Raw genomic sequence first — 27,563 nt, 5'->3', positions numbered from 1 at the left:
TGGCCAAGGGCTGATGCCAGTCTTATGAAGTCATGGTGCAACAGCAGGGTCCATAATTGGGGTGAATGTACCCAAAATCACATCTTAGCATTTAGTGGGCTGAAAAGAAATGAGCAGCAGAAAATCCAGTGGATATAGATAAATCACACATTTTTCAGTCTGATTTTCTTATTGGTTAGTCTCATGAAAAGATCTTCCTGCCAAATGCTGTTCGCCCCTCAGAATTGTCTGCTTAAGTAATGAGTAACACTATTTGGAAGCTCTTTACTTCCAAAATGTTGTTTTCACACCACTGGCACAGGTTAGCTGAGGAGGAGAACAAAGCCCGTTGAAAAAGCAACCTGCCCAGTTGAAATCACTATTAATACATTCTTGAATGGTTAATTTAGCTGCTGATAAATCCACCTCATAAACTAGTACGATATATGAATGAAGCTACACAGATGTAACACCAGTAAGGTTTTGCAGTAACGATGGGCCATCTCATTAATTCTTCAAAGGGAGAAAGCCCAAAGTGTTAATTGCTATTGTGTGAGAGACAGGATGGCTGATCCAGCTGGACCATTGTAATCATCTCACATAGGCTTGGTCAACTAAGACGACCCAAGAGATGCAACAATTTGACTGGATTTGATCAAAATGCTTGTTGAGCATGCTGTGTTGGCTACAACATTTCCTATGTTCACCAATGCTTTGAGCTGCAATTATAGAGAATGCTTGACTGCTTGGGATTGATCTATCTCAGGACATTATTACTTAACTATTCATTTCATTTTTGACTGTATATGAGCTTGGTCTTTCCCAGGCATCTCCCCAGACACACGTCATGATACTGAGACTTCTAACTCTGTGGTTATGGCCAAGATTATCACTTTTGCTTCACTTTCCTCTCTGGGGACAAGGCCAAGCAGTAGCACTTCCTAGACAGGACTAGGTGGTGCATAACAAAAATAGCTGTTTTGGTACAATAAGGAAATCCGTAGCAGGAAGAAAGCCAAGCTAAAACAGAACTCCTATGTAACAGCAATTCAAACAGCAGAGAAAAATCATATCATAGATCAAAAACATTTGAAATGAGAAAAAAAAGGAGAAATTTCTGGTACATGAGATACAAAATGTTCCAGGGAGTGAGTCAGAAAGGACAGGGTCAGGTGATGTCAGCATTTGCAGGTGAGAGACTGAGAAAGAAATGTTGCAATAAGCCCTCATGGCTCTTCCTGACCTGCTTTGCTTACTCAGCAGGAAAGATACAGCTGCCGTCAGCCCTTCTTTTGCCTTGATGAATAAAAATTAGTTATTACAGAGAGATACCTTGCGGAAGGTAATTTTTTGGGGGCAACTTAATTTGTTTTAATTTGTTTTAATGTTTTAATTCCTGTAAGAAACAGTTTTGGAAGAAAAAAAAAACTTATGTTATCTGAAGATGAACCCTTTGTCAGAAGCAGCATTTGAGATTGTTCTTAGGATTTTAATTGGTGTTCGGAAATACTGGTACCTCAGTGTCTATTTACAAACCCCTTCTTTGTAATCCAGCCTGTAAAAGCAACAGCTGTCTAATGTGCTGTTTGTAACTGGCATCATATAAAAATATTTAGGCACAGCTTATCTGTCCATGATTTTATGTTGCTGGTTCTTGTTGGTGTATTTAATCAGATGTGCTGTGCACACACAAATTGTATGTGTGTACACCTTCACTCACCACTTCTGTAAATAAACAGAACTTTGACTTGGAAAAGTACTTTTTCAAAATGAAAAGTACTTGGGTACTATGTCAGCAAGTGATTTTAGCCTGGAAATTACTTTCTTATTTCCCTTTGTTTTCAAAGGGAAATATCTTGTTTGTTTAAGTACTGGTGAGAAGTCTAGTGCCTGTCCAGCGTTTTCCGTGTTGAGGACAGCTATAGTTGAAAGATGATTAAACTTGCCAGATTGCCAGTGTTGCTGCTTCTTCTGAAATCAGTTTCTCTGAGCACAGGGGATCTCAAAAGTCCTCTGGAGCAAGCACATTTACTGGGACTTCACCTTGGAGGTCATCAGTGCTTCAGTTCAAAACTGCCTCATCTCTTTGACCTTATGAAAATGCCCTAGCAATAAAACCTGCAATTATTTACACTACAAAACCACTTAGTGTAGTTTAAGGTACTTTTTCTGCACTGTAATGTTTGAAAAGAGTTAGCAGAGGTAGGCTCACATGGCAGGAGAACGTGGGAGCTGGAGCTGCAGGAGAGTTTTGAGTGGTCCCAAGTTGTCTGCAGAAGCTGTGGCAAGCACCAGCCTGGGTAATAACTAATTACCATGACAAATACTGGAACATGCTGTTCTTTCAGTGTCTTGATCCACAATTATCCTTCTATGGTCTTTTAAGAAATGGTTAATCTGCCAGTATTAGCTTTACCAGTATTTTCTAATGGCAGAAAAGTAATAGTTGCTCTAGGATCAGCAACCCGCTGAAACTCCAGTATATACATGAAGTCCTTTGTTTGAGCATAAATCTGCAATTTGAGACTGCAAAAAGGAGGGGAAAAAAAAGAGTGAAGAAACATCTAATGCTCTCTCTTACTGTGAACATATTTCTTAGTATTCTTCCTTGTTTATCTTTAAGCTTTTAGAGGTTTCAGACGGGCTTAGCGTGTGAGTCATGCTGCTGTCCAGCAATACAATATTAACTTGAGACAATTCAAATCGTGGTATAATACCATTGTAACTGGAAATGTGTGACCCACACCTGATACTGTAATCCACCTAATGTATTTATTTTGGAGGAGAGAGGGAAATTAATATGTTTGATTAACTCTCTGATTCTCAAGTTCCTCTGAAATGAATGAAAATTTCTTTGATAGGTATTTTGTTTTGTTTTTAATGGACTGAATTCATTCTCTTAAAACAGGTCTTAATAGTTGGGCAGATTGCAGCACAAGGAAGTGTCTGACTGGAAGAAAAATGATAACATAGTGTGTAAAGAGGAGCTGTCTTATACCCGGTGGACATAAACAAGTATTTAATAACCAAATAGAGTGAAATCCTTTAGGAAAAGAGGAGTTAGCTCAGCATCTTGGCAGTGGTGTCTGGAAGTCAGAATTGCAAGCACAGCTGCAAAGGCTTGATTTTTCTGCAGTGCGTTTGTACATAGCGTTGTGGTTGGAGGGACGGTGTGTGGATTCTGTCGCTGGCTTGGAAAGCTCTTGTTCTTTTAAAAACAATTTAGACAGCGTGCTTGTTTCCTGCTTGGCAACGAGGTGATTCTGCTGCTACTGTGATACAACACCAATTAAAAGGGTACCTTGAGCCTGGAAAGTGAGATGGATTTGCTCAAGGGGTACTTCATTTTGTTGACTTCACTATGCAGTCTGCAGACACCGGAGTGCTGTGCAGAGGTTAGATGAAAACGCTTGTGTCTTTCACATTCTTTTTGCTTCTGGTAGGCAGACCCTCACAGTGATTTGCTGAGGGAGGGTGAGGTGGATGACCAGCAGGGTGGATGGGAGGAAGGAAGGAAGCAAGCACTGTGACCTGCACAGTCCAGTTTCAGTCCTCACCATCCTGTTCATGGATAGTGAAGGGCAGAAGGGAACTCAGGACTCCTCTGATGAGCACAGCTGGGTTGACACCAGGTATTAAACTGGACTGAGTGAAGTGGAAGGTATCTGTGTATACTGAGGCTGAGTTACTCTGGATTAACTGGAGGTTCCTGCTTGGGGAACAGCATTTGAATAAGATTTTTCCCATCAACAAGAGCAGAAGTTCTGTAATGGCCATGTTGTGTTATGGCCAGGCTATGTTATGATGTGGGCAGCTTGGCGTCACAGAATGGTACATTTAATATGTATAAATGTATGCTACCTATACATAGTTTTCACATTATTGTCTTCAAAATGGGGGAATAAGCACTCAAAATTTTCCCTGTTCCTTATACTCTGAGGTTCTGATATGAGTCACTGTCAAAGTCACTGCTGGACTAGATGAACCTTTCCATTGATACATATAGTATGTCTGGTCTTACGATTTCAGGCAGTTTTGTTCCATAAACAAGTTAACGTTGCTTTCTTCTACTTATCCTTTCATTTGAAACCTATAATAATATTTAATCCATACTTCTGACTAGGTGTGAGTTAGTACTAAGTGGGGATTTAGCTCCTCCATTTCCTACTCCCTTGCAACAGCAGTGGCACCGGCATCTCCCAGGTCCTCTGCTCCATGCAGGAGTTGCAGGAGATGCTTTTTCCCCAGCAGTGACTCTCCTTGCCAGTGACTGAATTAGTCCAGAACCTTCTGCAAATACAGTAAATGCTCCCCAAAAGAAATTTGCATTATCCTATCCCAAATCTAGGCACTGCTTATATTTTAGCATAGGAGTTTGTTACTGAGTTTATTATAGAATTTTTCTTTTCAGCTCACCAGACCTAGCATCTTCTTTTATGAAAGCTCTATTCTTTATATCCTCCCACTCCCACCATCACCTCCTGCATGTGTATTTTCCTTGCAAATCCATATGGTTGACTTGCATTTCATGAACATAGTGTGGTTGGGTACATGCAGGCCATGTTCTGTGGTAGTGAACTCCATGTATGAATGTAGCTGAAGCTTCTGCAGGCTGTAGATTAAAATTCTTACAACGTTTTTATGAGTGTTAAGGTAAGCAAAACATAAAATGCAGGGAAGATCTTTAAGTATTTAGAGATTTAATTATGATCTGCCTTGGTCACATTGAATCCCTGAATGTAAGTTTCATTTGATACTGATGATGGGAACAACCTTCAATGTGCAGCTGACAACTTTGCTTGTGACTGGATAGGACTTTCAAACATCACCAAGGTATAAAAATAAACCACTCTTCTCCATTAAAGCTTGAAGGTGGTTGTTTAGTTATATGTTTAGAAATAACCCAAGGTGGGTGAGTGGATAATTCTTGAGCTGAAGGTCAACATTTAATGCTTGAGGCAAAACATGGTCCACATGGAATCAGTGGACCACTGCCCAGCAGTGAGAGAAACTGTAGAATTTCGGTGCAGCTAAACACAGCTACAAATGAGGCAGCCGGGAAGGCTCACTTTTGTGTTTGTGTGGTTCTTATAGCAAGTTGTCATCATTTTTGTTTGTAGTACTGCTTGTGTTTTCATCTTTTGGTTTGGGCGCGTAGGGGAGAAGTTCCTTCCTCCTTTAAGAGCATTCCATTTACATGACAAAAGGGTATTCCCTAGTAGTACTAAGTCTGTTTTAGTTTAGATTTTAAAACATAAAATCGACTCTAAAATATGAAATAAAATTCTTAATAGTATTTATCTATTATCTTTAAGAAGAGCACTGCAGTTTATCTGTTTTTCTGTGAGAAAAGCACTGCAGTACTTGGGTTTGGTTCCCCTCTGATTTTATTTATCTATTTATTTATTTATTTCTTAGGCTACAGGAAATACAGCGAGTCATCCTGTGTAATCTCTTTGCTTTTGAGTGGTTGTTGTTGGCAGTTGTGGAGCTGTTCCCTGGTGGTTTCGTTGGTTATGCAATTAAGAACCGTAAAAAATATGTACTGCAAGGAGCTGGTGTGATTAAGAATATGAAACTAATAGAAGAAAAAAATAGTCTTCAGACTGATAGTAGATAGGAAGTAGAACGAACGCTTACTCAAAGCGGTAGGGTTGTTTTCCCAGTCACAGCAGAAAGCATTTTATCGAAACCACTGATCTACCACTGCCTTTTTTTGAATCTTTTTTTTGCCAGCACTGGTTCCTTTCTGTCAGTGGAAAATTTTTTATGAGTAAAAAGACCAGCAACCTTCTGTTTGTCTGCTGGGGGCTGCTTCTCTCTGTCATTGGTATTTTGGGTAGGGATTTTCTACAGATAAAATGTCACCTTCTTAAGCAGTCAGTTGAACGGTTCTGCTTCAGTAACTTCTACATGCATTAAAGAAGTCCTAAAATACATGCCTTGTGGCCAGACATAATGCTGCATTCAGTGTGTATGCAAGTGACTGCAGCATGACTGGGGTGATCTTGGACTTGCTGAAATTTCTGTGTGAAAGATAGCTTTGGGCTTGTATTTCCATTTTTTTTCAAATTACTTGATGAAAAAATGATGTATGGTCCTGAAATATTTATTTTAGTCATTAAATATTTAAAATTGTGATGGCTTTTTGGAGTTTAAACTGTTCTTTCTAGCCTGCACCACCACATAACTTGGCCATTAGAAAGCAGAAGACAAAATGTGTTATTTCAGCCCTGTTGTTCACTAACAGTGTCAGGAATGAGATATATTGTGCTTGTGTAATTTCTTACTTAAGCAGTTAAGAGACAGGAGAGAAAGAGGCTGTAGAATCTGACAGTATAAAGGTATAGTAGAAACAAAAAAAAGTTATTTAAAAAACAAAACCACATTCAACCAGAGCAGAAATGGAAAAAAGCCCCCAAACTGTATAGGTTTACAGCTGCACCCAAAAAGGAGAGGTAGCAGGCAGAAATAGCCCTTCCTCTTCTAACAGCCTGAGCCCTGCACAGTATTTTCCGTGGTGTGGGCTTGTGCTCTCCTGAGAAGTAAAAGCCATTTATCTTCACTAAAATGACTTCTCCTAATATACTTCTGTATTAACAGCAGTGATAACTGATGAGCCAAATTCTTGCCCGCCTCCTCCTCCCTCTTGCAGGGCTGCTTGGCACTGCTGAGCTTGTTGCAGCAAGAAGTGACCAAGTGCTCTTCTACACCTTCAGCCTGGACTATATATGCCAGTTAGGCATAAATACATTGAGTGAAAAAAAATAAAGTGTGTTTGCAGTGTTCCTCTGTGCTTTTATCAGCACCATGATAGCTACAGAAGTGGAATGGTGGCCTTATCTTTACGGAGGTGGAAACCATACTGATGGCACTGTTGAGGATGTCTGAAGTTCAGTGTATGGACTTTTGTATTTGGAGACAGAGCATCCTATTTTGATTTAATGGATCCTATAAAACTTTGATGAAGATGTGTTTATTACAAAATAGTCTCCTGGTCAAAGAAGTATATGTGTGCTTATCTTTGTGCTCCAATTTATTAAAATAGGTGGAGTTGTAATTTGAAAGTTAGATGTGTTTGTAAGAGGCATCGGGCAAGGGTGCGGTGTCCAGCAGTCCTTAGCTGGGATTGACCTAAATATAGTTGTACAATAACAAGAGCAGCTCCAAGCTCTGTATTGCTAAACCTTAGCAAACCACCTCCAAAATCGTAGACATTCCCTAGTCCCATGTGAATATTTTGCAGCTGACCGACAGCAGATGCCAAGAATTGCCTAAGGAAGCTGCAAATTCACGTTTTCCAGTGCAAGGTACCTGCCCAGAGGGGTGCACAGGAGGATTTTGCTCAGCTTCTGCTGCTCGAGTGGCATCCATCCTGACCACGGTGCCAGTGTAGGGAGGTGTGCTCCCAGGGTGAAGGAGGGATCCCGCTCAGGTCCCCTTGGTTTAAAAAGAGGAGGTTGGATTTTAACAGCTGAGGAGACAATAGGATGTTTTTGTAGCTGGGCGCCAATGTAGGTGTTAGTTGGCAGCAGCTGGATGGCATGTGAGCGGGGTAAAAGGGAAACGCAAACTGCAAGTCCTGTTACCCATGGCAATTGTTTTTAGGCAGGTGGTGTGTATGCAAACTAAATAAAGCTGCCTGGCTCTTCCTGTGCAGGTACCTGTCCTGAGCAAACCCACTGTTTTACGGGACTGCAGAAGTAGTTAGAAATTTATTTGGATTTCCAGTGAAAGAGAGGGTTGAAAACATAGGTTAATTACGTGTGGGTTTGTGGTCTTTTTTATTTGATAAAATTATACACTTCCCTGTGGTTTTAAAACCACAGACACTGTGAAATTCAGCCCGAGTTTTTTGCTAGTCTGCAGGATCTGAACAGTTTGTCTCTCTGCTTATCTCCGTTTCGGAGGAACGGTTGAGAGGGGCTTTGGATTCTGTTGACTCAGATGTTGTTTTAGCATCTCTGGACCTCAGCCGTAGTCACGCAGACCTGTGCTTGGGTGCCTGGGAGACAGGTGTGGGCAGCCCTGCCTGGGCTGTGTTTGTGCGCTGGGGATGCTGGATGTGCAGAGTTTGGGAGGTGGGGGCAAGGATGAGCCCCGGGGCGGCTCTTGGAGCAATGAAGAAAAGCACTAGTTTCCAGAGATGGACAGGCATCACTGGACTGTCATGTATGACAAATATCCCCAGAAAGGGACAAACCCCATGCTTCTAAAATGGGGTTTTATAACTTAATTTTTAAAATTAATGAATTCTTAAATGTAGTTAATGCAAACATATTTTCTGGTATATATGGCACTGAGGCACTGTCTACTTATGTCTAGAAAAATTGATTATGTTATCCCCAAAGCAGGGGTTCTTTACTCTGTGTGCAAGCAGCCGAATATACACACAGAGTTGAGATACTGTTTTATTATGAGATTGCACAATGTCAGGTGCGAGGTGGTAGAACCACAAAACTGGCATACCTGAAGTGAGCTGCATAACATATTTATACATTTCAACTTTTAGCCACTCTGAAATCTTGTTAACAATCTCTAACATTGGACAGGTCTCTGAGCAACCTGATCTAGTCGAAGGTGTCCCTGCTCATTGCAGGGGGGTTTGACTAGATGAACTTAAAAGGTCCTTTCCAACACCAACTATTCTATAATTCTATGATACATGTTTTTATAACTCTTCAAAGTTCATTGATACAAACTTTGCTTGCTTCAGTTTAAAGGTACAGTTTGCTTTTATACTTCTCTGTGTGCTCAGTGAGTAGTGCGCTTTTCTGAGAAGGGGGTGTTTTTTGAGTTGGAGGTCATGATCTCCTCCTGCCATCGTTACCTTTTCCCTAGTTACCACTGATTTTTGCTGACTTCAGACTTCTTGGCAATCATCCTGATCGTTAATTCTTTCTGAGGCAGGATGGGCCTCTCTTATCAGTCTTTTCAGTTCCTCTTGATGGATTTATTGGTCACTAAAACCTTGAATTTCTTGTTTGTCTTCCTGTTATCTTCTTAAGGGAAGTTACACTTACGGATATATAGTGAGTATTTCCACACAATACAAATGCGTAAAGTCTAAACAGTAAGTCAACAGTTTTAAGAATAAAGACATAAATAAAGACCTTCAAATAACTACTAAATGCCAATCTGATGTTTTGTTTTGTTTTTAGGTTGATCATTACTGTAATACAGAACAGTAAAGATGACGCCAAAACACGAAAAACAAGTAAGTAATGTCTGAGCTTTAATAAAAAAGGATTCTAGTTTGGTTGTTGTGAATTGAATTTCATTAAGGTTCACGTGGACCAGGAAAGATTGTTTGTGTTCTTCATGGTTCTAATTGCCAGGCTACAGAATATTCTGGAGTGATACAGTGCCAGTTCCATCTGTAAAAGTTTCATGGAAGAATCAAATATTCATTGGATGAGAGAGAAGGAGAGTAAGTGACTCTCTGCATAAGGGGCTCAGAAACAGGAAAGAAGGACTTGGATTTTAGTCTTCTCTCCCATCAGTCTTCAGGTATTTTGTAGGACATAGTGGTTGGAGCTGGGTCTGAACTCTAATTATGAGATTTGCGGACCACAAGAATCACACTTTGCATATTCTCTTTTGCTCAGTCCCGATGAGCATTCAAAGTTTCAACAGCTTGTTTTGTCTTGGCTGTTAGTCTCTTATCAGCTGGACTACTCAACATGTGTGAAAATGCCAATGCTCCCAGCATGAAAAGCTTCATGTTCTTTGTGGTTGATCCTTTTACCAATAGGCAACCTGATGGGAAACTGATTTTCCTGGAAGCTTTGTGGAAAATGATTCTTTGGGGTTATTGACTAATCAGATGTGTAACAGTGTTTCCATGGAGCATGAGGTTATCACCTGATACGCTCCTGAGCAGAGTTTTGAATTAAAATGCAACTGGAATGATTAATGCAAATAATCATCCAATGTGAGATTATTTTTATTCCTCCTCCTTGTTGTAGATTTTTCCCCCATATTAAAATTAGATGTTTCTGTGTCAGATTTCCTATTTTCCTAATAGGAAAATGTTAAAAAAGAGACTTCTCAGAAACACACAGGTTTTGTGGTCAAGTTCTATACAGTAGAACTTCTGACTTATCCTTGTGTCTGAGCAATCCATTGCATTGTGCAGAAATATTTCCAACAGCAGAAAGGATGTGAGAAGAAGGGGGAGGGCGGGGGGAAGAAAATATAAAGACTTCTTGTGTTTGCTTCAGCTACTTTTATGGTGTATTCTTCATTTTGAGGCAAATCCAAATGGGAACATTTCAGTTCTTGGTGCTCATGTTTACATCACCTCAGTGCTGCCCTTTTTCTCTGCTGTCACACTCATGTTCTTTGCATAGGACTGTAAACACATCCAGCCAGAGGTGCTGCTCTGCTGATTCCTGCTCATTGAGTATAATAGTTGTGACTACTTCTTTTGGTAATGACTACTTTTGAGGTGGATTTGAAGTTCTTCATGAGGATGTTTGGGCCAGTGTGGCAGCTGGGATCCATACCAAAAGTGTAGCAGTTTGGATAGGAAATGTTTTGCATATGAATTTAGGAGTTTCCAAGGAGAAGGAATAAATGGACATACCACTTTTTTCCGATAGCTTTCTGTTGAGTCTGTATTGTTCCCAGTGCAGCAGGCTTCTGTGACCAAGCTTGGACACTTTGAACTGTCAGCAGCAAGTTCTGGTTTTGAGAGAATTGTTGTTACTTAAGGGTTACAGAACACATATTCTTGAATGCAGGATAGACATGCAGGTATTGTGCCCCCCAATAAAAATTAAAAAAAAAAAAAAACAACCAAACAAAAAAAAAACAAAAGCCAACCCAAAACTAAAAAAATCCACTCAAAACCACAGAAAGTATATATAATGTGGCATAACAGCTAGATTTGCAATTCTGGAAAAAGCAAGCAGAACTGTGTGGGGGAGGAAGACACCTTGGAAAGGATTACAGCTGATGAAAGTAAAAAGTCCCTGAAGCTTTGTCTCTCTTCAGGCTCTGCTTCCCCAGGTTGCCCGGCTGGAGTGCAATGCAGTCTTGTGGCAAAAGATGAAGTTAGTCTTCATGTAGGCTGTGGGAGGAAAAGGTCAGCCGCACCTCCCTTAGGTGAGCAGTGCATTTCTTGAAGATAGACATGCCTATTGAAAGTATCCTATTTTTATAGCAAGGTGGGAAGGTAAGGAGTATATACAGAGAAGAAAGGCAATTATTACCCAAAGCTACTGTAATCTGGTGACTGTTTCTGACCAGGGAATGCAGGATGGACTCAGCATACAACAGCAATCTCCCAGAGGAGGTTCCACTACTTGGAACCTAATATATTTTACATGTGAATATTGCCCTTTACAAGCCTACTTTTACAGGGGTAAGGAGGCATAAGCACCTTTTCTGGCAGTGTATCTGCATCTGTGCTGGGCAGTCAGAGACACTTTGATTAAATCAGTACTGTGGTCCCAGTGGGGTCTTGTATCCTGGAGAAGGCTTAAAGGTCAAAAGAGAAGGAATAGTCTATCTGGGCAATACCACTGTTTCAGGGCAGGAGGAACTGTGATGGGAATTGGGTTTAATGCTTCCTGAATTCAAGATGTTTACAGGGGAAGTAACCATAGATCTTGAGAAAGGCTGTACATTTTTGGTTTTGTTTTCTAGTTGCTTGATGTTTGTCTTGCTTCACTCTGAACTCAGCCTCTATATTCTTCGGTAAATAAAGGAGGGGAAAAAAAAAAAGAAGCACACAGTATTCTGCTGGAATCATGGTGTTTCAAATCAGAGCTGATGCTGGCTGTGTGTGAGGGCTACAGTTTGCTGAGGTGCTCTGCTGTACCACAGATCATTTTCACTCTTGGATCAGTGATATATATCTGCCCAGATGCCTGCCTACCACAGTGTGTACAGCAGGTCTCCTGTCTTCTATAGACAGAGTCTGCAGGGTGCTTGACTTCCTCAGTATTGAAAATCAGTGACTATTTAGTTGGAAAATTAAAAGTGTACAGAGTTTTTTGTGTAAATCATGTGGTCAGGAATGATTTGCAAGGTAACACGTAGCTAACCCACGGCATATTCAATAATAACTTTTAATCATAATACTTTGGTATAGTAGAGGTTGAAAGAAGCATTTTACTACGAAGACTATTTTGATTCTGTACAAGGGAGAGGGTTATAGAAAGCTTGGAAATGAAGTCATTTGGGCAACCTGGACAAAAGTAAGGGTGATGGGAAGCAAGTATGGTGGTGGATGAGAGGAATGGGACTGAGGTCAGGTTATGAGCAGGATACCTGCATTTGTGACTCTGGGCTGCAGCAGTTGAAGGGGAGAGCAGTCTCTCATTTGGAGCTGCCTGGTGTCATTCCTCTTCTTCCACTTGCAGAATAGAAGCATTTAGTGCTCAGGAAAGAAAATAAAGTGTTTAGGAGATGTGGTTGCAGCTCTAGGGATGAGTAGGGCACAGGGATATAGGAGACTGGGGAAGACAAAAACTTGGGACACCGTAAGACTATGGATATGAATACAAGGTACAGTGGGTCTGAAAGTATTCTATGTCTGTATATGTATGCCAAAGATAATAGACAGTGAGGCAGATGGAAAAAAACAGCCAAAAATGGTTTCCTCTCCTTTGTTCAACACATCGCTCAGGATCTGCTCAGGAGAGGGAATAACTTCCTCATGTCTCCCACTAGCATTTTTGTAAAAGTACAGGCATGACCCTCAGCTGGTAGAAGTGATTACAGCTCTGCTCATTTGTTCCTCTTGTGCCACGTTGGGATGGGGTTAAAGAGCTGCAGAGGAGAATCCAGCCTTCTACTGCAAGGAAAGACACAGCAGAGGTGGTGGGAGCCTATCAAACAGGCTTTTTTTGCCAGGGTTCTTGTGGAACACACCAAAAAGCTATCTAGAAATAATGCAGAAAACACCCTGTGACTAGGAGCTGGGCTAAGTGAGATAAAACTGTGGGCTCTCTCCAGCCATCAGGCCATCCCTGAAGCAGCACCACCTGGAAATCACAGTAGTAAATGATTTAATCCAGACCATGAACACCTCCCTGCCATGTACAGAGTGCAGTGACTGTTTGGGAAAAATATATATCTTTTCATTTCAAGGTTGTCCTTATTCTCCTGTCAGTCCATCAAAGGTTGCTGCTGGTGACACACTGAAGTGTGTGTGGTGGGGGCAGATAATTTGGCTGAAGAGTAAAGGTTTCATTTCTGACATCTGTGGTTTGACATGGAGAGACACATTTTGAGAGCTTTATAGCTCAAAATTTCTCAATTTATGCAAAGGCGTACTAAAAAAGCATGTTATTTACCACAGACACTGTCCTTCCTCCCACAGTCGATTCCTGTACCTGGAGATCTTGTGCAATGCCTTTCTGTCAGGAGGAATGTATCTGTCGCTTAAAATTATACAGTTGTGGGTTTTTTTTTAACTGAGTCATTGTTTAAGTGGTTGGCTTATGTACTTGTGTGAATAGCTTATTTAAGCATCTGAAGTAGGGCAGCCTATTCATTTGCTCAGGGAAAAGAAGGTAGTTAGGCATACTTTCAACCTTCCTATTTTAAAGAAACCTTTTCCATTTTATTATGAACATGCAGGTTCAGCAGGCTTTTTGTATTTTTTCTCTCTCCCTCTTTTCTCTCTCCCTTTTTTCTTTTTTTTCTTAAAAAAAAAAAAAAAAACAAAAAAACAGTGGAAGTTTTCACATGGCCATTTACTGAGGATACTCAGGAGTATTTAATTCTTCAGCCTCTTCCAATTCCTGTTAGTGATGCCTGGTTACATGACAGTGATGCCCATAGACCCCTCACACACCTTCAGGATCCCTCTAAATGATTACATAAGTGTAGGAATTACAAGGAAATAGACTAGATATGACAACTTCTACAACAAATACTCTCTATCATTGTTCCCTGAAAATGGGGAGTTATGCTCTGCAGTGCAGCTGTGTTGCTTCCCTGGGCAGGTTGATGGGCAGACTGAGGTACCAGTGCCCAGGTCTTTCATCCTTGGCTGTACTGTGTGACTTAAGTTCCTGGTGTATCAGGAAGGGTATGTGGCATGTGGCACCCTGGGCACTGGGCCTGAGACCTTGATTCCCTGTGTCAAATCTGTGTCCAAGGCAATTAACAGTGCTGCATCCTTTTGCACTGGGCTGGAGCAAGGGCAGTTCTTCAGCTTTTCGTGGTGATACTGAGCACTTACCTCAGATCCCTGAAGTCAATGGGTATGAATTCTTTATTTTAAAATAGTATAGATAAAATGACAAAGAGAAATTTAGGAGTAAATAAAATGTTATATGTAAGCATTGGGTACACGGAGCACGTTTGGGACATGTTCTTTGTGAATGTTGATTACAGGGGTGGGAAAGCCTAAAATGCCTGCCTAGTTCTTGCTTACATGTGTGACTCTGAATGTTAGGTTTTTAGTTTGTAGGTACTGAGATCACCCAATCTCCCATGCATGAAGTATGTATGACTTCTTACAGTATTACTTAATCTGAAATATTCCTTTTCAGCTAGCAATTTGGTAAGGAATTTCCCGGACATGTGGTGTAGCTCAGATGATTCATTGCTTTTTGCTTCTCCTTTTACAGGGTTACAAAATTCAATAAAACATCAGTTCAGCTTTTAATCTGAGCACAGTAGTTTGTGAAACAGCAGAGCGTCTGTTCAAGAGCGTCTTTCAGGCTGCCTTAGTCTTCTGAAATTAATTACTTGATTATTTTCTAATTTTTTTTTTTAATTATGCGTTTGCAGGAATTTGTAACTGTCCTGGTGCGAGACCCCAGGACACAGAAAGAAGACTCATGGCATTCTTATATAGACTATGAGATATTTATTCACGTAAGTATAAAAGTATCAGTACAGATTCTTTGGGCTCTTATTGCTGTTTCTGTCCACGCCAGGGTTCTCTTTGGGATACTAATGGAATTTCTTTATACCACTTCTGGGAGGCTGGAGGATATTATTCTCCTTTTAATGACTGAGATGCAGTGCAACAGGTAAGGTGTTTGGGCCAAAAGCTGTGTAGTGGGTCTGGCCAAGCTTGGAGTTGAACTTGGTGTTGTGTACACACATGCACTCCATAATGTCTTGCAACAGTGATATTCTCAGCTTTACTTATCAGCTAGAAGACACTCATAGTCAGTGATGTCTTGCCGTTATAGAAGAATTTTGATGTTCAGGTATTCAATGGAAAACAACTTTGAAGTAATGATCTGTTTATTTGTACTTTCAATTCTCCTCAGTTCTTCTTTTTGACAAGTTACTTGGTTGCTGCAATGTGGTTTTCAGTGTACCTTGACATTCATATTATGCTAGTTTAGTGCTGCTTGTATATATCAAGTAACTACATTTGGGTTTATGCGTGTAGGCTACCATATGTTAATGGGAGCTCACTTAGAATTGCGGTTCTTGTGTGTCTTAAATCTGTCCTATACATCATTTTGTTTTGTTGATTATTCTTCTTTGGTAGATGATGTATGGAAGGAGTTATCCTAATTCCCCAAATCTAGATCCAGAGATTTTAATTGCAATGTAAAAAAAAAAAATTGTGAAGTATATCAAGTATCAGGTGAAGAGGACTGAGTTACATGGTTAATGCTTGGCACAAGACCGAAAGCATTTCCTTACCTTGTGGGAATGTTAAGCATTCAGCCTAACGAGAACAAGCAGTTAAATGATGGCTTATTAAATGCCCATTGTGACAAGTACTTCTCTCCTGTGTGGCAATCAGGGCTGTGAAACTTACATTTTGCAATATGGTTTAAGTACTGGTTCTAAAGCAATTATATTTTTGACTTCTGGTAAATAGAAATCCTGTAAGTTTGGTGAGATGGGTGCTGTATAACTGTTTCACAGGCATTGGTGCTTCTGTATATAATTATATTACTAGCTTTCTCAGTGACTGCGAAGTTGAGGATTATGTCATTTAGACCTAGTGTTATATGATTCAGCACTGAGCATCTCTGAATCTGATAAACTTTCCTACCAGCACAATGCCAGGGCTCTTAGAGACCAAGGCTTTAGGTCAGTCCTGCCATCTGTCACGGATGGAGTTTTTTTACAGTTTTTATTTAGCAGCAATTTGAAATTTATTGAGGTAGATCACAAGTTTTTAATATATTATTTTTAATAGCACTCAATCAACAGCTGATTAATGAAGTGATTTAAAGCAATTCAATGGGATTTATTATAATCAAAACAGGGACTTGATTACATATTCAAAAACAGCGAGGATCACACTTTACTTGAGATAAATCAGGTCACATACACATAGGCATGCACACAGGTATATAGAGAAAAACACACACATACAAATTTATAAGTCACGTACTAATCCGTGGATATTTGAGTATATGTGGAAGTATACCTGTGACCAAAATTTCCCTCTCGAGTTTAGTGAATTACTCACTTTAATGCATCAGCATTCTCAACAGGTGCTTGTTGAGTCTTGAGAAATCTATCTTTGCCCACGACTTTGTGGCGTCCATTAATTGTGAGGTGACTGAGCAGCATTCTACCTCGGGAGGGGATGCAAGGTGACATCTCGCTGTGACGCTGGAGAGCTCACTGGGCCTTGCTTAGGATCGCTATTTATAGGATCATGACATCATTTGCTTTCATCAATTTTTTTTCCACTTTGGCCACATTTAGGATGAGGCAATATTCTGTCATTTTTCCATCATTTGTCCATGTCCAGAACTTCTCGGATCATATAGTTCTGGTACTGTCCTTCTCAGGAAGCCACAGGTGCACCAGCCTGTCAGGAGTGACCCGTGGTCACCACCTTTCCATGCAGAAGGGGAGGTCTTTCCCCGCACATCAGGGGCTCCAAGATCACAAAGGAGGTGGTGCCTCCATGCTCTGACTCACTGCACTGGCATAATGGGAATTGTTCTCCCAAACATGGACTTGTTGGAGAGGATCCAGAGGAGGCCACCAAGATGATCAGAGGGGTGGAACACCTCTCCTGTGAGGACAGGTTGAGAGAGTTGGGGTTGTTCAGCCTGGAGAAGAGAAGGCTCTGGGGAGACCTTATTGTGGCCTTTCAGTAGTTAAAAGGGGTCTATAAGAGAGATGGGGACAGACATTTTAGCTGGGCCTGTTGTGATATGACAGGGGGTAATGGTTTTAAACTAAAAGGGGAGATTCATGAGGAAGGAATTTTTTACAATGAGGGTGGTGAAACACTGGCACAGGTTGCCCAGAGAGGTGGTAGATGCCCCATCCCTGGAGACATTCAAGGCCAGGCTGCATGGGGCTCTGAGCAGCCTGATCTAGCTGAAGATGTCCCTGCTCAGTGCGGGGGGGTTGGACCTGTGAAGGTCCCTTCCAACCCAAACTCTTCTATGATTCTGACATGCCTCTCTTGCCCTAGTATTCAAGTGGTCTCGGGGGACTGCAGCCACCACACCATCCAGGCTTCTTAATGGATTCAAAATCTTGGGTCTGACAGGCTCTTAGACCAGCTGGGTTCCCCTCTGCCCAGCTCCTAGAGCATTTGGCATCTTGAACTGTGAGGTATCCCAGATAATCACCTATTCCAAAAAGCTGGCATCTTTGGGCCTTCCTACCATCTGCATCATGTGGCTGTCCAGGGGTTGTGCCTCCTGGCAGGTGATTGAAGGTGGGTTGGATTGCAGGCAGATTTGTAATGGAGTCCTGTCTGGGTGGTGGGGTTTCATCTAAGTGTACACTCCACAGGAAAATTTGTCAAAAGCATCTAATTTCTGCAAATTGTTTCTCTTTTGATGAATTGGCATTTTCGTAGTGGACTAGTAGTGTTCTGTGGGCAAATCTCCAAGTGCTGCTACTGTGGAGAGCAGTCACATTGGTTTCTTTGATTGGATTTAAGTATACTTGCGCACTGGAAGAACTCTATGTAGCTAACTGTTCATGGGATTATAACCAGAATAGCTAAACATGATTTTTTGTTTTCTTTCCCCTGCAAAGACTGGCGGTATCTGCTGAAACTTTTTTGAGATCTTTTTTTGTTATTGCAAGTTGTACTGTAATCTAGATCTCTTGCTTTTAAAAAGAAAGAAAAAAGTGATGACAAATATTTCCCTAAGAAACAGTAGAAACTGTCACTAGTCCTGTCTGAGATAAAGCACAGCCCTTAACCTAAATTGTGAATTAATGCCAAGCTTTCCATTGGTGTTTGGGGGATTGGCATCTTGGATGTGTTTTAAATACCATGCTTGCACTTCAGCTTAAGCTGATTTACAAAGTAAAATGTTTTTTTTTTTTGTTTCCCAACAGACAAACAGTATGTGCTTTACAAGGAAAACATCCTGTGTTAGACGACGCTTTCGAGAATTCGTTTGGCTTCGGCAGAGGCTTCAGAGCAATGCGGTGCTTATGTGAGCAACTTTATATGTGGCTGTTTAATGATCTATCAGTCATGGAAGGGGAGGACTTTTTCATTTTCATTCTGAGAATTATAGAAATAAGAGCTGGAAAGTGTCCTGTGTTTCTTACTAGCACATGTTTATTCTGTACAAGCCATTTTTCTCTGCTTTAAACACAGAAGAATGTGGTTTGTATTGATAGCCTTTGTTTGATGAGGCCCCCTCTAATTTGTAACAGATTGGATATATGTTTCCTTTTGCTATGCAGAGGTAGCAGAAATGGCAATCTATCATAGGTGTATGTAACTTCTCTCTGCACTTTTAGGATGTGTTTAGGTTCTGCAAGGATCATAAGGGACCCAGCCAGACATGCAGGCAGGCTTAACAACTGGACCAGAAAAATCAGATTAGTTTATTTTTCCCTTTGAGGTGTGTCAGAAACCCTCTGGTTTCTCAGCCTTATGTTCCCAAGTTCGATTTCATGACCTTCTGGAACATGACCTGAGATTTTTCATATGCTCAGGGTTGATATTTGCTTAGTGCCTATTTCTCCACTGTTTCACATTTGGTTTTAACTGTGTATTTGGTTCTTGTTTATAAAGACAGCTCCCTGAACTGCCTTCTAAAACTCCCTTTTTCAATATGAACAATCCTCATCATGTGGACCATCGCCGACAGGGCCTGCAAGAATTCCTGGAAAAGTAAGTACTGCCTATCCTAGAGATGTGGCATTTTTATGATGTCATCAGTTTTCTGGTTTAAGATAGCTAATCTCTGGTGCTTGAGAGCCACCGTGTGGCCATCTCTACAGGTTACACATTTGGTTTTATTTTTTATTTGCACAGTCATATTTCATGCATGTGACTTCAGCTCTGGTTATAAGAAAACTTAAACTGCGGCTTTTCCACTGTGTTTCGTTGCATTGGTTATAGTAGTTTTGGATTTATGTTGCTTTCCAATTCTGTACTATCGCTGGGAGATCTTTCACTCTGATGTTTATTTCTAGCTTTCAAGGATGAGCTAGATATTCTCCTACAAAGGGACTCTCCTTCTTTATGTTCACAGAAAATCAATGTCTTTGTGGGCTAAACCCCTGGGAGTATTCTGTAGCAAGATCTCCTCACACAGATATTTCCTATAATGCCAATTACTTTGTTTACCAGTCCCACTAACATAAACAAGCTCTAGCAGCTGTGGCCATTTTCATTACAGCTGCAGTCTGTATAAAATAGTTCATCAGACTTAACTAGAGCCTGACCTGCGTTACAAGGGAGGGCTGTATGAGTTTGTTCTGCATTCCCCAGTCCCACTGCTGTAACTGCTTCACCTTCTGCAGAGGCAGAGACCCTTTTGGTGTAATTTTCTGCTTTCTCTGTCATTCTCATTGTGCCCTGGCACTGCTGGTGTGAGAGCAGGCTGCTCACAGCTGCGGGGGCAGGAATTGTGTGCACATTTGCAGGCTCTCTTTAACTACTGCTTGGGGTAAGGGCATGGTAAAAAAGTGTGAATAGAGGCTATTCATCTTCTTTCAATATCAATGTTTCCATGAATCAGAACTGCATAAGCAAAGGAAAAAAGGCAAAGCATTTAAATAGGCTTTAAGCCTTGTGATCAGTGGGTAGAGGAGTATTGGACCCACTGTTTTTTCCCATCAGTGTATTATAATTATAAGCCTCACTATCAGACAACAAATCATTGGTCCTGAGGTAAATTTGTTAGGCTTAACGGATGAAGTCAGGGAGAACTAACTGCTGTTAGTTCCATGTACAGGTATAGGATCTGTGGCCAAAAGGATAGCTGATGAATACTGTTTGAAGGCATGTGAGACAGGGAAGGGAAACCAGAAAAGCATCAGAGGGTTTTTTTTCTGCACCTCAGGAAAGAAGAATGGTGAAATAGAGTAACTGTGCTTCTAGAGGCAATGATATTAATGGGCATACAAAGGGGAGTGATGGTTCATGTCCCTGGATCTGAGCTGTTGTAGCTTAACTGTGCTGCATTTCCAATATCAACTCTCATTTTAAAATGGCAAAGAGGCCAATCTGGTAACAAGGTACAGTATTTCAGCATCAAAATACTTGCAAGCGCTGTCTGTGCTTCAGAAGGCAAAACAGACAGGTAGATTCTCTTAAAATACGTTCCCACTCTCCATTTTTGTGGATGTCTGTAGCCTAAATGGATACTGACAGCAGAAGATATGCACGCCACATGGAATGTTTTACCTTGCTGCTCTTAGTCCAGGAGTGGGAAAAGAGGCATCTCTCTTGTAAGGTAATGATTTAAATGTTTGAACTTGGATGCTGTTTAGAAAGGTGTCAGCTTTCTCTTAGCCCTGGGAAATAGTTGGAAGGAATTTTCAGAGATAGAGTTGTGTTGTAATGAATTGTCTTGGCACCTTATGTGCTGTAGCATTGCCCTCTGCCGGCTGGCATATCTGTGCTACTGCTGCTTTCAGAAGGGATCTTTTCACTGGTTCAGCTAGGCTGCCGTGATGCTTTCCTCCCCATTTTTTGAGAGTCTGAACCAAAGGTTATGATTTCTTTCTCTGAAATTGAATTTGTGGGACTCATTAACAAATGTGTGTGTGTGTGTAGATATACACACACTTAAAAGTAAAGCTCTGGGTCTGAATGTTGCATGTTCTGCAGTTTGGCAATGCCAAGGGAAGCAGGACCTTCCTGGTATATTAGAAAGATGGTGGGAAAGGAACAAGAAAGTAGTTGCTTGGGACAGTGTAACCCGGAACTGCAAAGCCAAGTGCTCTGTCCGCCCCACCAATGACAGCAATCACTGTGCACAGACTCACAGCCCTGCTTCTGTTTCTTTCTGGTGGTGGGAAGAAATGGGATTCGAGCCTATGAGGACCTGTCCTCCTTCCTGCATTGCTCCAGAACGAGTTAGCATGGGGCAAGGTGCATACTTAGAGACTTTGTGAAGCCTCCCTGTGCTTCACAAAGTAGTGTGAGAATTAGGCAAACATCTGGAAACTAAAGCAAAACTCTAGAGTTTGGTGAGATCTAGAAACAGGTGTCCCATTTCAATTTGGCTTTACGGCACAAATGTAGTGCAAGACCTGCTTGTCTTACAGGTTATTATCTCTGACTGATGAAGACCTGTAAAGCTCACTTCTTGTCTAGGCATAATTTAATATTTCAAGAGCCCATTTGCATTAACGGAAGTCAGCTAGTCCCTTTTCAATTATTAATTACTTTGTAAGAATAAGGAAAATTATGTGTTTTTCCTGGTAAGTAGCCTCATACCTTTGAGGATGTCTGTAAACTCAGAGGAAAAGTTTATTCTTAAATTGGAGATCAAAATTAAAACAGTATTTGATATTAGGTTCTATAAGATGATATTTGCTTTCATCCCTTTGTAGCTATACAGGTTTAACTTCAGGATTTAGATTACCTTCACAGAAGATCACCCATACTTGCTTATTAGAAAACTAGTTAACAAAACCATTTTAGGTGAAGTTGGGTTCAGTCACTGACAGCTTTTTGTTGAGTATAGTTGGATCCCAAAAAATTACGTGGTTCAGGAAAAAATATTAGTCTTCAGTTGGTTTTCAAACATGCAGTTCATGATGGGATGGAAGACAAACTAGGAGTTTTGAGAAATGCAGTGCTGGGATCCACAGGAGATGAAGGGCATCCACAGTGTTGCTGCCCCGGATCGCTGTGTGTCAGGATCACTTGGTGCCAAAGCAGCCATGCAAATCTTGGCTGACTAAGGCAGAGATGATCTCTGGAGATGGCTGGGGTTTTGCCCTCGTCCTCCTCATACTGCCTTACCTTCACAGAGGTAAGGGTCCCGAGGAGGCCACAAAAATTGTCAGAGGGCTTGAACACCTCTCCTATGAGGACAGGCTGAGAGAGTTGGTGTTGTTTAGCTTGGAAAAGGCTCCAGGGAGAACTTATTGCAGCCTTTCAGTACTTAAAAGGGGCCTGTAAGAAAGATGGGGACAGACTTTTTAAGTAGGGTCTGTTGTGATAGGACAAGGGGTAATGGTTTTAAACGAAGAGGGGGGATTCAGGCTAGACATGAGGAAGAATTTTTTTACAATGAGGGTGGCACAGGTTCCCAAGAAAGGTGGTAGATGCCCCAACCCTGGAGACATTCAAGGCCAGGCTAGACAGGGCTTTGAGCAACCTGATCTACTTGAAGATGTCCCTGCTCATTGCAGTGGGGTTGGACTAGATTATCTTTGGAGGTCCCTTCCAACCCAGACTATTCCATGATTCCCTACCACAGTCCCACAAGCAGGAGCTGGTGCAGGGTCGGAGGACTCTCCCAGAGGTGTCTCCACCGGGTGCCCTCTTGGGTGTGGAGAGGGGAAAATGGGCTCCCAAGGGCTTGTCAGGGCTCAGGTGAGAGCATCAATGGCTGTGGGGAAGGTGGGATCTCCTCAGGAGAGTGATGGCTGCCTCTTTCCAATGGAGCCTTGCTAGTATTTCCTATCTGGTGAGGGAATAACGCCTATCAGATATGTGTCACTTAATCCATTCTTAAATGTATGCATTATCAGGTGACCAACAGTTGCTTCCCATCACTAACATTTCCCCCCTTATGAAAAATGAAGGAGGAAGTGCAGTTTTTGGTTTTGTTTTTGTTTTTTTTAAGGGGAAACTGGGGCTTTGTTGTGGATTTGGGAGAGGGGCTGAGGGGCTGGATGCTCAATAGAGGGCACCCCAGCACAGGCCGTCAGCCCCCGCCTCTCAGCCTCTGTTTTTTTTCTTCCCCTTGCTCTCATTATATGATGTAAATGGGCAGAGTAAATTTGTCGAAAACAAAATCGGAGTGTTAACCTTCCACACACATGCAAGTGTGCATCTGTCATTGTATTAGGTTACAGTAGACACAGGAAATCTTTAGTTAGGATTAAGTTGTACTGTTCAGCCATATGTTGTTCTCCAGCAGAACAGTGTATAATATACCTAATAAAATCATGCTGAAGAAAACCAGATTTTGGACCTTGTCCAAATAAGACAAAACACATGTTTTGTCTTTTGTAAATGTTCTTACTGTAACAAAGGGAAGGAGAAATACTCCTTGTAGAGTATCCAGCATTTCCTTAAAAATTATATTATTTTGTTTGTGAAGTGACATTTTTCGGCCCTGTTTCTTTTAAGGGTCTAGAGATCACAAGCATTTATTGAAAGCTTACAAACAAAGATTCACGTGGCCATGAATAAAAAATTATTTTATTATCTCTAATTCCAATGTAGAGCCTTATCCTGCAGCCCTCTTAATCACGTAAGTAGTAATTATGCATGTAAGCAATCTGGCCGAGAGGAGTGAGATCTCTGACAAGTAATGACTACTGATGGGATCAAGACTTGCAGGATTCAGCATTTCGTTCTTATTCCAGGCGTGCATAGAAAATCTGTTGTTCTCTTAAATATGGCCAGTCAGTTTATAGGAATTATCACCATGAGCCATGACTCTTCCATTAACGCGATGGCAGCAAGAGCTGATTTACATCGCTGTAGCCGCAGCTTTGCACTGACGTGGGCTGTAATAAAGCTGTTGGGGAAGCACTGTGAGTGCTACTGGTTGTGTGGAAACTGCACACACATTCAGCCTCTGCTAAGACATCTGAGTATTAATATTATGACACTCTGCCTTTCTCCCTGCCTTTCTAATTTGTTAGGTGGAGTTTTGTATTTTTTTTTCTTAAACTCCTTGGAGCCAAATGTATTTTTTAGATGTACAGCCCTTTACATCAGTAAGTCCCCAGGACAGTGAAAGCCCCGGAGAGCAGCTGCTGTGCCAGCACTTAATGCTACTAGTAACATCTGGAGACAAATGTGTGGTTATTTCCTCGAAAAAGAAGTATTTTGAACAGAAAAGCATAACGCTTATGGATAGCACAGAATTTCTTTTTCACTTTGATTGCTCAAAGGATGCAATTAAAAAGCAACCTAACCTGTTGGTTCAGAGGGGGTGGGAGAAGCAGAAGTTTGGGTTTTGTGTTGTTTTTTTTTTTTTTTTTTTTTTTTTTTTTTTAATTAAAGAATAAATGCTTCAAGGGTATGACTGGGTGAAAGGTGTTCATATGTTTGCTTTCAGGATGGTTTTAGCTGATTTGCAAAGTAGGCATTGAGTGTTTGGTCCCTCCCTTCTTTGTGAACATATATATGTGTGTATATATATATATATATATATATGTCTCTGTGCATGTGATTAGCTTTATGAACATCTTTCCATTTCTGTGCCTTGGTTTCTCTTCACTCCTTTCACCTCCAGATGGCACTGTGAAGCAGAAAAGAAAATTACTGTGAAATAATGAGTCCAATGTAAAGTAAAATTGGAAATTGAATTATAGCTGCAGAAAAAGGACAGTAGCCTTGAGGTCCTGATCAGTCTGTACTCTTATCACTTTTGTTTGCTGTTCCATGTGTTAGGTTACTGCTGAGTTAATAACAGTGCTTTAGCAGTTCAAGGCTTGGCAGAATTGTACTGGACATGAAATAAAGCTAAAATGAATTTGTGTCCAATATCATTGACATTAGTGCTCACTACTTCTCTGGTGTAATGCCTCAAACCATCTAAAATCAATTTTAAAGATTACCCATTATTTTATAAAGAAAATAAAATACATTTCAAACAGCAACAGAGCTGTAAGTGTAGCGTAATCTCGTGAACAGTTAGTTACTCGTGATTTTGTTGGGTGGCAGGAAACTTTTGAAGGTACGACAAGAGGAAAATCTGTGAAACTAAATGCTATCCACAGAATTTAACGTCTTGGCTTTTTTCTGGGTTACTTGGTATTAGATACGCAAATGTTAAAATTGCAGAAATGTGCATCCACTCATTGTGCTCATAAGCCTAGGAAAAACAGTAACACTATTTACTCTACAATAAAACTCCAGCATGTTATTTTTCTTTTTTTCCTAAAGAGGAAGGAGAGTATTTACTCCCCCCAAGTGCACAAACTATAAATGTGGATTTATTGCATGGAATGCCACTTTTTCTTTTACTTTTTGTTGCACTGTTTGTCTTTGTTTGGAATGTATGTTTATCAAGAGTCAAGGCTGAAATCCACTTTTAGTGGCTGCTGAATGATGGCTTTTCAAACTGTATTCGTGAAGCTGTTGCTGTCAAAGTGTATAGACCTGTAAATCCTGTGTTTTGAATAATTTTTACACAGCATTTGCTGGTTTCTTTTAGACTGCAAAGAAGTTTTTTTTTTTGTATATTAATACACTGTGTGCATTGATTTTATTTTTTTTTTTACAGATGTCTATTTGCCGTGTTTATTTTTAAGTAAAATTGTGAGAATTTAGAACATATTAAAAGGGCTTTCTCTAGGTATGAAAGTGTGCTTATTTTGAACTTCAGCGAAATCTGGTCCTTCTCAGACTGAATTTCAAACGCACCTGGTAGATCATTAGGGCCACTGCAGACATTTCCTCATTGCAAGGTGTCAAAGTTTGAATTATTTGGTTGAGACTGTGTGTGTGTTTACCTAGACAAATGAAATGTGCATGTACACAAATATCCCACATTTTCAGTTAAACATCTCTTATTACTTTTTTTGATTTGACAGATTTTTATAGGCTTAGATGAAGCCAGAAATCCTTCAGTATATTTATTAAACGTTATTGTAATATTGGCCGCTTTAGAGAACACTTTTCAGAACATATTTGTGTTTTAAAGCATTACAGTCTAAACACACAACTAATCTTATTTGAGAGAAGGAACTAACTAGTTATACTTTTCATTTTAGTCAGAGTACCTATAGAATGCAATATTTCTTTCTGCTCTTACTAGTTCTTATATTAACATCACCTCTTGTTTCCTATTGCATAACAATGACTTTTTTGGTAACAACTGTAACCTAAATAGGTAGAAATAGGTAAATATTAACACTTAACAGTTTTGATTTGTATAAAGATATTTTAATAATTTTCTGTGGAGCACTGTTTGGCACAGTCGTAGGTTCTGATGACTTTATTACGAGTAAAATTACACATATAAACAAAAGAGTCTTTTGTTAATCATTCTAGGGCTTGTGTATTATATAATTCCTTCCTTAGAGAAATGTTGCAGCAATGTTGCATTTTTTTCAAAGTAGCAATGATGATCCTCAATTCTCAGTCCTTGTAAAAGTATCTCTACAACTTTGTGTTACTGGAATGTATTGCATTTTTGCTCTCACGTGATGTTAAGTAAATACACTGTGCTGAATTTATTTGAAGACTTAATTTAAAATACATATAAACAAAAGATTAAAATCGACTTTTGAAAAGAATAGCTGGAATTAAGTAGCATTTAAGATTCCCAGAAAAATTTTGCAAGTACATTTAAATCAGTGTTCAGTATCGGCATTGTCACTCCAGCTTAAATGTACACGTATTTGTAAAAGTGTAAATGGTTCTTGGTGATGTTGGCTCTATTGTTTACTGGTATTTCAGAGTCCTGACATTGCATGTGTCTGAAGTTCTCTGTACACGCTTCTTCCACGCACCAAAAAAGAGGTCATTTGTAATTCTTAGAAAAGCTTAGTAGTTAAAAAAAAGAGTTCTCAAATGGAGACCAAGTTTTTGTAAGAGTATATGCCTCTAACTGCCTAAAAATCATTAATTGATCCATGTGGTAATAACAGATGGTTAAATGGAAGAAACGTCCTTGAAGTTATTCTAATAACAGATGTGCCTAACTATTAGCTTTGTGTTTTTACTTACCTAAAATTCCAAATAACGTAATAAGAAAGTAACACACACCTAATCGTTTTAGTATGTTCATTACCTTCTGTTCCTGAGTCAGGATTCATCTGAAAACTTAAAAGCAGGACAGCATCTAGAATTTGTTCTGGTAAAACACTTTAGAATATCTGTATGTATGTGTATCTATATAAAAGCATTTGGGTTTTTTTTTAATTTTAATTTTTTCCAGGATCCTGCAAGATGCATTATTGCTGTCAGACAGTAGACTTCACCTCTTCTTACAGACCCAGCTAAGCCCAGAGGATATGGAGGCTTGTGTATCTGGACAGACCAAATACTCTGTTGCTGATGCGATTCATAAGTTCGCCTCCTTGAACAGGCGTTTTCCTATAGAAGAGGAAGAGAGAAAACAAGGAAAAAACGACGCGGACTCTGACTCAGAGAGGTGATTTCTGCATTTCCTTACTTTCCAGGATTATATATACGTACATACACATGCGCATGCTTCACTTTTTTGTTGATGTAATACTAAGATAATGAAAAAATTAATTGACTGAGATTTTAT

At 40.3% G+C, this 27,563-nt stretch overlaps 1 protein-coding gene across 2 annotated transcripts in view; it reads left to right on the top strand.

Annotated features, from left to right (window-relative positions):
* SNX10 (sorting nexin 10) overlaps positions 1 to 27,563 on the top strand; it is a 38,598-nt gene that overhangs the window by 8,515 nt on the left and 2,520 nt on the right. The window contains exons 2-6 of one of the 2 annotated variants that reach the window (XM_082045118.1): positions 9,141 to 9,196; positions 14,734 to 14,820; positions 18,241 to 18,341; positions 18,932 to 19,030; positions 27,228 to 27,443. In XM_082045118.1, the coding sequence (XP_081901244.1) occupies positions 9,173 to 9,196; positions 14,734 to 14,820; positions 18,241 to 18,341; positions 18,932 to 19,030; positions 27,228 to 27,443 (527 nt within the window). In that variant the 5' untranslated portion in view covers positions 9,141 to 9,172. Of the gene's footprint in view, positions 1 to 9,140; positions 9,197 to 14,733; positions 14,821 to 14,841; positions 14,979 to 18,240; positions 18,342 to 18,931; positions 19,031 to 27,227; positions 27,444 to 27,563 lie in introns of those variants that run through there. The other variant, XM_082045119.1, reaches the window with a different exon arrangement.

This window comes from Streptopelia decaocto (genome assembly GCF_964273445.1).
Source record: "Streptopelia decaocto genome assembly, chromosome: 2".
In the NCBI taxonomy this organism is placed as follows: domain Eukaryota; kingdom Metazoa; phylum Chordata; class Aves; order Columbiformes; family Columbidae; genus Streptopelia; species Streptopelia decaocto.
This window is presented reverse-complemented; position numbering and strand designations above follow the sequence as displayed.